The 10,594-nt window shown below is 50.7% G+C and overlaps 1 protein-coding gene across 1 annotated transcript; it reads left to right on the plus strand.

Annotated features, from left to right (window-relative positions):
• Nucleotides 1-1,087: 1,087 nt before the first annotated feature.
• LOC311194152 (coagulation factor IX-like) lies at nucleotides 1,088-8,847 on the plus strand (the record flags this gene model as incomplete). The annotated part of the gene is made up of 9 exons (XM_084267174.1): nucleotides 1,088-1,163; nucleotides 2,358-2,447; nucleotides 3,553-3,713; nucleotides 4,467-4,491; nucleotides 4,622-4,735; nucleotides 5,792-5,926; nucleotides 6,323-6,951; nucleotides 7,851-7,968; nucleotides 8,158-8,847. 9 exons carry the CDS (start codon nucleotides 1,088-1,090, stop codon nucleotides 8,733-8,735), a joined length of 1,926 nt encoding a protein of 641 aa, XP_084123300.1. The 3' UTR covers nucleotides 8,736-8,847.
• Nucleotides 8,848-10,594: the final 1,747 nt, after the last annotated feature.

Consider the following 10,594-nt stretch of genomic DNA (forward strand, 5'->3'; position numbering starts at 1 on the left):
AGTGTCCTGTTTCCCTTGGTACCTTTTCTTTTAATTTATTTTTTTCTTAGTCCTTTTTCTTTGTGGCATGGCCTTACTTGGGCCTCACAGGCAAGGAGTAATACCCTGTTATACTGAGGTGCTGTGCGGTGTCGTGGACAAGGCAGGAGCCAGGAGGGGACAGAGAAAAGCAGTTTGAAAATGGATGTAGTGGTACAGGTAGGACACTCCAGTGCCACTCTAACACACTATCCACAGTAATGCTCTTGGTTTGCTCTGTATCTGTGTGAGTATTTTTCCTGCAATGCAGTGAGATGTTAATAACATCACTGCCTCTGCTCACTCACATCTCGTTCCGTTGCCCACAGATTGTGATTTGACAGGTCACCAGAACCTCTCCATATTTTCTATTCCTTGCATGCTCAATGCCTGATTATTACCAAAAAAAAGAGGTTTAATCCCAAGCTTGGGCATGTTGTGTTTACCCTGAGGTCGGTGTATCTCTGGTAGTAGCAAGCTAAGCAAAGCCTTTTGGTGCTTCCTGTTTGAGTGAATGCAGTCAGCTGCAGGCTGTGTTAGCATTACAGTGCTGATAAATGTCTGCATGTGTTTGCATCTGTCCCTCTGTCCATCAGTAAGTAAAATAAAGATGCAGGGTACCCCTAAGTTCAGAGGAAGTAGGAATAGGGCACAGAAACAGAGTCACAGTTTATGCCTGCTATAAATGTATTTAACCACATAGAAAAAAAGGTGAAGCCAACCCTGCTGTCATGATAGATGTTTCCACCTTCTCAGTCAGGATTTGGATCAGCGAAGAACATCAGCCTGCTCTTGTGATGAGACTGGTGAACTAGAAGCCCCTCAGGTACAGTGATATTGTATGAAAGTTGGTAAGATATGTGATGTGCAAAGACGTCCAGCACCTCTGTAACTCACGGACTTGGTCTTAATAATAAGCAAGTGCTGAAGTCAATTCATATGTAAAAGACACAACAGTCAGGCCAGGGTCTTCATGCTGGCTGTGAGCTGACCCACAAGCCAGCCAGCTCTGTGTCACTGTCTCTGTCTCTCTTTTTCTCTTCCCACCCCTCCCCTTTTTTTATTTGGGATGGGGTTTCAGGAGCAGCAAACATTAAAGAATGATGCTGCAAACAGAGGCCGTCCCGCCAGCGCCTGCAGCCAGAGTACGCGGCGCTGAGGAGGCTGACATTGCCAGCCCTCCTGAAACACAAGGAAGAACAGGGTTGTGTCCAAAGCCAGCAAACCATGGGGCTCATTAGAGGCTGGAACGTCAGAGAAGAGCTGTGCCTGCTGCGGGGCAGTGCTCCAGGCGATGGCTGCGGGTCCTCCTGCATGCTCCCGGCTCAGCACATTTGAGCAGGTGTTTACAGAACGGCTTCCTGGAGCAGCAGGTCTTACCTAGTGAAGGAGGATGGGTTGGCAGAAATGGTCTCTTACAAATTCCAAAGTTTCCTGAAGAAAATTGTTACCAAAAAGTGGTCTTTTTAAGGATTTGGGTTGGTGTTTTTTAAATACATTAAACATAGACGGTTTTCTTCTGACTTGGGACTGCAGATGTGTTCTGTAGAACCCAGAGGGTTGTCTCTCCTCTGTCAATATTTGTGACTGGTTAATGATCAGCCTCTTGACCTCATGACTGTTCCTGGTGTGTGTCCAAATCTCTCTCCTCTCTTCTTCCCTTAAAAAAATAAAGAAAAAAGTCAGTATAGTTGCATGGTGAACGCATTCCGGATAACCTGGGCTTGGACAATGACACAGGTAACGAAGAGGTATGTGCTGTCAGCTCCTGGTGAATTATTTAGCCTGGGAAGATAATACGAAGAAATACAGGCTCCTTTTGTGTAACATTTGCTGCCAGGTAAGTGGTGGATGGTTTCCTCCTTTGCAGGACTGTCAGTAAGTTCACAGCAGCTGCCAGCACTAGCAACCGCTGGATGCAGTCTGCAGCTCAGTCCTCGGCCTGGGTCCATCCCAGTCTGAACGAGGCTGTTGCTAGAACTGGCTTCTACTCAATCTGGGCCTGACCCACACTCCCTGTGTTCATCACGGTGTTTTAATGACTTCTCTGGGCTTTGGGTCAGACCCTGCACCACATCCTGGACTGGGTCAATCTCTACAGGTTGCTTTGTGACTGGTGGGATTCCTGTGGTAGTGACACAGAGAAACCACAGAAATCAGAGCAGAATGGTCTTGGTAGAATGTGCTTTGTTTCTCCCTCCTTTGGGCCACTTGCTTCTGTTTCTTCTCATTTTGTTTTTTTTTTTTACAGGCTAATTCACCCTCGCTGGTTCCCAGAAAATATACCAGTTCCATTCCCGTGTCCCCTCTGAAGGAAATCAGAGTCCAGGTATCCTGAGTGCTCACTAAAATGGAGAGCAGTTCCTCACTTGTGATGTTTCTCCTACTTCTGTGCTCCATCAGCTGCAGCTTCCCGTTTTCATACTCAGGTAGGTTCCTCTGAGTCACGTTTTTCACTTCACTGAGCTGAAACTGCTTTGCATTTCTTCATGTGTCCCCTGGGATGCAAAGTCCGAGGGGTTGAAGCTGAAATGCACAAGAGAAAAATAAGCATTCATATGTATTTCCCAGAGAAATTGGCCTTCCTTAACTCCCTGCTTCAACCTCTGGCCTGTTGAACAGTCCTTGTGATGCTGAACCCACAGGGGAGTTATTTCCACGGGGCCATATTCTCGAATTTAAAACAAGAGGAGAGGGAGCTGCGGGCTGTGGGCGGCTCCAGAAGAGGTGTTTTCTTAGGCCTTATGGTGATTTTACTGCACCAGCTGCATGAGGTTCAGAAAGGGCTGCAGGGAGCTTTGGTGTGGGAGCATTCAGGATCTCAGGAAGCAGCACTGGTGTCTGTGAACCAGGAAGCTTTACGGCAGGCATTGCCTCTGTGTGATGGTGTTAAAGGCCACCCCAGAACTCAAGGGCCAACACAGGGCTCTGATGATGACGTTTTTTCCGTTACCAGGCAGCAGGACCAAAGCCAAAGGGCTTTTGCCAGCTGTTTCTATGTAATGCCATGTAATATTGCTGCAGAACAGCAGTTGTTGCTTGAGATCCCAGGCCTGCACCTGCAGAGGAACCTGTGTCTGTGGCACCGTAGCAGACTTGCTGTTGAGCAGCCTGTCTCTGTTACCAGATAGAGCTCTAATGAAGCTGACACCAAATGCAAACCACAGCTCTCCTTTCACCTTTGGTTTCCACATGCACACACAGCCAGGCAACTGATAATCACTGTGGATCAGGAAGGTTAAATATATGTGTATATTCTGTATGATACAAGCAACCAGAATATAAGCAGCCACCAAAGAAGGAGCTGCAATACTCGACTTGTGTGGAAGGAAAAATTCTGTCTGCACTAATCTGTGAGGCTCAGTAGTGGGTCCTTTGAGCCAATAAAAGAAAAGGCGAGGGTCTTTTCCAGGAGCAGAGGCTCATTTTATTTCCTTTGGGCTGTTTGCATAGACTGTTGTGTTCTGCCCCCCTCCTTGTATCATTTTTCCCAGCTGAATGCATATCATTAAATCTTCAGTTTTGTTGTTCTAGTGTTTATGAGAAAAGATGCTGCACACGAGGTGCTGAAGGTCCACAAACGTGCTAACTATTTTCTGGAAGAGATTCTGCCGGGGAACTTGGAGAGAGAGTGCAATGAGGAGAAGTGTTCGTTTGAGGAGGCTAAGGAGATCTTCCATTCCCAGGAGAAAACGGTGAGAAACTTCATTTTAGGCCAAATAGAGGCGAGTGACCCATGAGCTGTAAGCAGACCTTCCCAGGCCTCTGCCCATGGGCCCTGCAGATCTTACATCCTGAGCGAGCACTCAGCCTCTCACATAAACATTGAACACAGTTCCTTCAGAGTGTCGCAGGCCTGTTTCTGGGAGAGCCTCCATCCACCCACATGCTGCTGATGCTTTTGGAGGCCACTTGCTTGGATCAGACCCTTCCAAATGTGGAGGCAGAGCACCTTGTGCCCAGGTCCTGTTGGACTCCAAGCTGTTGTTCTGCCAGTCCTCTCACTGAAGCAGGGGTTGGGCCTGCAGTTTCAGCTTGAGGCACCTGATCTCTCGTGTATCTAGCCCAAGCTGCTTAGGTGATGTCTACCTAAGGAGTAGAAACAACTCTTCAGAGGGCAGCAGCTGGTGCTGAGGACCTTGCATTGACATGTTTTGGGGAAGGAAGGCGAGGGCCTAGCGACTCCTAGGCGGGGCCACTGACTTTGCTGGCTGGAGCAGTTACAGATCTTGGCTTTCAGTTTACTTTTCATCCCAGTGCAGTCCAGTTTCTGCACTCTGGCTGGCTGATGATGCACAGGGTGATGCTCAGGGGGTGTAATGCTTTGAGAACGTGTTTCATGGTTCTAACTAAAATGTTCATTTAGACGCATCTAAAAAGTGTTTTTCTGACGGGTGTCTTTGGGATGACCACTCACTGTTTTCTTCACCTGTGCTTTCTCCTTGCAGATGGAGTTTTGGTTCAGTTACAAAGGTAGGTAAAAGACATTTAAAAACCCCACCCCAGCCCTGGTTCTTGTGTCCTTCCCAGGCACAAAATGCAACCAGTTCAGCAGGTTGCTTTACTGCCTGGCCTTACTCTGGGCCTTCTTGCCTCTTCTCAGGGCTGAATCCATGTAGTACGAACCCCTGTAACAACGGTGGAGTCTGCAAAGTGAGACACTACAGCTACTTCTGTATCTGCCCCCCGAAATTTGGAGGAGACAACTGTGAGAATGGTGAGTATGGGAACAGACTCATCGTTACTCACTGTGAGGGAAGGATTGGCTCTGGGTTTGGCTCCTTGGCTGCCTGAGCTCCCAGGAAGGGACCATAGCTAGATCTAGCTCTGTTCTGAGGAAGCAGCTCTTGCGTTCACCTGTGCAGCCCCTGAGGAAGGCAGGTGCTGCTCTCCCATCTTCCCCCCAGAGAGGAGAGGGGATTCATTTCTCCCCCCAGAAAGGGTAGTGGATTCATTACCTCATTTGCCACGTCAGTGTGGTAGCGAATGTAGCGGCACCTGCACTGGAGCACATGGCCAAGGCCCTGTTCTCTCATTAACATTGCTGAGCACATGCATTGAACAAAGCACAGTGGAAACAGAGAGAAGATCTGTATTTAACCTGTGACACATGAATGATGGCAAATAAGTAGAAAAGCTGCCCCTCTTGTCTCAGTTTTAGTCCTCTGAAATACCTTATCCTGTTTGCAAGCGATGGAAGCATGGAATTGCAGCCAAAGCCAAACTGAGGTGGAAACTACAAATCATAAGGGATTTCTTTCCCCCCTTGCCCAAGTGCTGCCCCTCTTTATGTTTATTCACCCATTTCTTTTTACAGTGAAGCAATTAAGGATGATTTTTTTTTTTAATACAAAAACTATGAAGGTCTCAGTCACTTTCCAGCCACAGCAGAGAATGCCAAGTAAGAACTTTAAACCTGCTTTGACGTAAAAAAATGAGATTTACACCACCACCAAAGCCAGATGCATTTGGAAGTGTCTGTTGTGCCAGGCTCCTGCTTTGCAGGCACAAAAGCCTGAGCTTGGCTGTGTCCTCAAGACAAAGCTGGCAAATAAATAACAGGAGACCTGCACTGGCAAGAAGGCAGTTTAGGGGTGCAGCGAGTCAGCGTGGCTTTGGGGGGGCCCTTCTTTCTGTTCCCTTGCCAGATTTCAGCAGATCTTTTTATTTTTTTCCTACCTGCTTTACACAGTAACAGTGGTAGGACCTGTGCGCTGCTCCGGGGTCCATGTGTAGCAGTAACCAAGCAACTGTGTCTTTGCTTCCATGGTAGAAAAGGTTGAATGCTGGTACAAGAACGGGGGGTGCTGGCAGTACTGCAGCGACAGCAGCGGCGCCTTTCACGTGGCCTGTTCCTGCGCCGGGGGTTACACCCTACACGAGGACGGGAAGAGATGCGTGCAAACAGGTAACGCGCGCTCAGCTCGGAGCCGCCGCGGGTAAGGAGCAGAGCCGCAGGCGCCGTAGCTTCCATAGTCACAGAAGAGCCGCGGTCGCACAGCTTGCACTTTGGGTGTAGGAAGGGCTGTCCTGTTTTATGTTATAAGGTGCCTCTGAGCCAGGCGGGGGTGCGCCTGTGCCTCCTCGCAGCAGGGCAGCCTTAGTTCAGCTTCATGGAACGGAACCACGGTGTTAGGGGGTGAGGGCACATGAGGAGGGTCTTAGGGCATCTGTCCTGAGGGCAGCGCTGGGGGGGATTTTGTCCTGACTGTGCCTGGGGTCCAGACAAGGCCTAGTTTTTGGGGCTGGACACACACCCTACCCACTACACCCAAAGCTTTGTCTCTGTCTCTCCTCCTTCCAGCATCATTTCCCTGTGGGCTGATTAAAGTCAGGCAGGCTCTGGCGGAGGAGCGACTGGGGCAGAGGAGGCTCCCCAGGGGACAACCTCAACCCAGGGCTGATGTGGCCAAGTGGAATGAGAGCACGGAGGGCTCACTCACACAACCTGAGGTGCAGCAAAGCACTCTTGGGGAAGAGGAGAGCTTAAAGGCTGCCTTTGGGCAAAGCGTGCTCGCAGAGCTCAACACGCATCAGACCGAGACAGCGGAAGATGCTTCCAGCTGGAAGGAGGCACTGACGGGGGATGGTGCTGCTGTGTGGGCAACCAATGGCCCCTGGCATGACGAGGCTGGATCCCACAGGCCTGGAACAGACCCAGGTCTGTGGAGTGAACCGACCCAACACCCTGCACTGGAGAATGACACCATGGAGCCTGTGGCCGGGCCTGTCGGAAGGGTGGAAAACACTGCTGGGCAAAACCAAACCAGGGTGAGACCTGCAGACAGCCAGACCCTGCACGATGCACTTGATCAGAGCTGGGCCCCTGTGTCAGACATGCCTGGGGTCACCCAGCTGAACCTCACCTCTGCACACAACCACGCTAGGATAACGGGGGGGACATTGTGCCATCGTGGATATTGCCCCTGGCAGGTAATGTGTGTCCTCCAGTCTGGGTGTGAATGTTCTCTCACATGCTCACCCCTGGTTCCCAAGCCACTGACAGGCTTTTCCCCAGGTGCAGGGCAGTCTGACCCCAGCTGTGCTGCAGGGTGTGTTCATGATGTGTGCCTTTGTTGCTCTTTTTATCATTCTTCCCCCAGCCTTGGTAACACGGGCTTTAGTGAGCTCAGCTTAACGCTTTCTCCACAGCACTGTGAACTGGACCTTCTCCACTCTGTTAAACGGGTCATTGCATGGATAGACACATGGACGGACAGACAGGCACACAAGATGGATGGGCACAAAGGCAGGCACACAGACAGACACACTGACAGAGGGACAGAGAGGGACGGATGCACGGACACACACACATGGACAGACACACACTCACAGATGGATGGATGTAAAGACACACGAACAAACGGGTGGTTGGACAGACAGACGAAGGGGCAGACACAGCCATGGACAGAGGGACATACACAGATGGACAGCCGCACAGATAGACATATGAACAGATGGACACAGGCACATGGACAGACACACAGTGGGATAGACTGAGCGACAGATAGGCAGATGGACAGAGGGACAGACGATGCATAGATGGACAGAGGAAGATACAGTGCAACAGGCATATAGATTGACAGATAGGCACAGATGGACAGAGGGACAAAGGGACAGATGGACATAGACAGATGGACACTCAGATGCAAGCACCTAGGTCTCTTCTCTCTCCTCAGTGGCTCCTTCCAGGTGCTGTCACCTCATCACTGCTTTGAGGTCACAGCAGCCATTTTTCCAGCAGTGGGTGGTGGTTTCAGGACAGCCTGTGGCTCACCCACCCCTGACAGCACCAGTACCTACCTGCCCAGCCCTTCTCCCTTCCCACGCAGGTTCTGATCCGGAACAGCAGAGACATCGGTTTCTGTGGCGGGAGTTTAATCAGCAGTCGCTGGGTGGTCACGGCTGCTCACTGCCTTGATCTGGTCAGAGCACACCATGTCACTGTTGGTGAGTACCCTCTGCACCTTGTAACCACAGGGCCATCCCTGCCTTAAACCCCACTTGAGCTTGCACCTGACCCCGGTGATGCACAGCTGGGAGACAGCCAGCCAGCACAGTGGGGCTCCAGCTGTCCCCTTGTTCTCGGGGCACACCTCGGGGTGCTTTGTTTAACGTTGTAACTTGTCCTGACTGCAGGAGACTTTGACAAGTACCAACGAGAGCTCAAGGAACAGAAGATCAAGGTGGAACAGAGCTGGACACACCCACACTACGATCCCAGTAACTACAACGGGGACATCGCCTTGCTGTACTTGAGCAGCGCTGTCACCTTTAACGAGTACGCGATCCCCATCTGCCTCCCCAGCCCCGGCCTGGCCGCCCTGCTGTCCGCAGAGGGGAGGGTGGGGATGGTGAGCGGGTGGGGTGCCACACACAACAGAGGCTCCAGCCTGCGCTTCCTCATGAGGGTCCGGCTGCCCATCGTCAGCCTGGAGACCTGTCAGCAGGCCACAGACGGGCTCGTTACTGACAACATGTTCTGCGCGGGTTACACCACGGGTGCTGCGGATGCCTGCAAAGGGGACAGTGGGGGCCCCTTCGCTGTGCCTTACCACAACTCCTGGTTTCTTCTGGGGGTTGTAAGCTGGGGCGAGGGCTGTGCTGAGAAGGGAAAATATGGTGTATACACACGAGTGTCCAACTACATCCCCTGGATTAAAGAGGTGGTTGAAAGCGTGGAAGATTCAGGCAACTTTTCCATTAACTTTTCTTAATACCATCTTTAAAAATGAGGACAGTGCTGTTGCTGGTGTTTCAGTCTGAGGCACCATATCCACTGTTCATGTCCTTAATGCTGTAAAATAAACCTTACTGCCTTCAAAAACATTTTGAGTCTGGGTACCAGAAGTGGTGAGGTTGTTCATCCAGGTATTACTGAGGAATACTTGTGTATGAGAACCCTTCTGCCATTAATGGGAGAGACAAGTACAGGTGTTTTTAATGGGAATTCCTACTGAAAAGGGTTGGGTTGTTTGAGAAAGGAGCAGCTCTCCCCATTGCAAACCCAGGAAAAGTCTCTAAACACACAGCTGGTAGCTGTGCTTCCCTGTTGCCAGACACTGGTCCAAGCACAGCAGTCAGGGGTCTGGGGAGCTGTCACCTCAGGTACAATTCTGTTGATTAAAATTCAGGTGTTCTGAGCTGCATGGACTCATGTGCCACAGCCAGCCTGGGTAAACTGAGGGGATCCACCCAGCCGCGGCTGGAGAAACAGGAAAGGACAGCATGGGAGAAACCTGGCCCCTGCACCCCAGGGAACAGCCCAACTTAGGGTGCAGCTCTGCTCCAGCAGCTGGTGCAAAAGGCACAGAGATGGGCTATGTGCTCCCCCCACCCCGTTCAGGGCAGAATATGACAGACCTGGAGCTACAAAACATGGAGCTACAGAAGGTGCAGTAACAGAACTCTTAATTTCCACACTAACTCTTCCCTCCCTAAGAGAGCCCCTTTCTCTTTATTCTGAAGACACCCCATCCCCTGATGTACACAAGTTCTCACCCAGCATTTCAGACACAAAGTATCTGAACACGTTTGATGGGAACAAAGTCACCACCACCACAGCAAGGAACAACTTCTCCATCATCCCAGAACAAAGGGAAGATTGATCCTGTGCACCTACTTGTCCCTCTAAGAGGCTCATTTCCCCACACAGCTTAAGAAGCTTCACACATTAAAGTGCTTGAAGCTAAAAATGCAAGTGAAACCAAATACCTGTGGGCCAGACTAATATTCCCCCAATTAATTGCCCCTTTGAGTCCCTCCACTGCCACCTGTAAGAACTGCCTTTCTCTGCTGCAATTAGCAGGTGGTCTTTGTGACCCATGTCACATGACACACTAATTTTGTGACCTTTCTTCCAATCCACTACAAAGTTTTAATTTAAAAACCAAACAGCCCTCACAGGGATCAAATCCAGCCCCCTGACCCCATGACCACGATATCAGAATTGTGGAAAACCAAAGGGGGGGGGGGGGGGGGGGGGCAGGAAGAAAGGCCACCCTAACACACAGACCTGTAGGGCCACACAAACCTGGTTACAGACAGCTGTTCACCCCCATTTTTCAGGAATTCCCCATCTGTCAAGCAATTAATTAAAATAGGAATAAGAAACCAAGCCTGTGAAACTCAGCATGGTAACTGCCCAGCCCTGAGGTGAGTCACTGTCTGTGCACATACCTGGTGGGAAGCTCCGTGCAGCACAAGGATGCTCCTCCAGCTTTCAGTATGGTGTCCCCACAGCTTCCCTGTGGTGCCAGTTCCACAGGAGCATATCCAAGTGTGACCATCCACAGACTTATGTCCTCTCCATGACCCGTGCCAGCAGCTGCCAGAGGTACCAAGTGCCTCCAAGACAGCGCAGCGCCAAGGCCTTACCTCAGGAGCTCGCAGAACTGCAGAGTGCACACAACAGAACAGGCTGTGCTCCCATGGAGCTAAGGCAGCTTTCTAAACAAAACCCAAACTGCCACTTATCCGTGCAAGGAGAGGCAAGCTCAGCAGACAAAACCACGTTCAGAGGTAGCAGCAAAGAAGCAGAGGTGCAGAACATGGCTTCACTGTCTTTCCGTAGCAC

Source organism: Gallinula chloropus, assembly GCF_964237585.1.
Source record: "Gallinula chloropus genome assembly, chromosome: 8".
NCBI lineage: Eukaryota > Metazoa > Chordata > Aves > Gruiformes > Rallidae > Gallinula > Gallinula chloropus.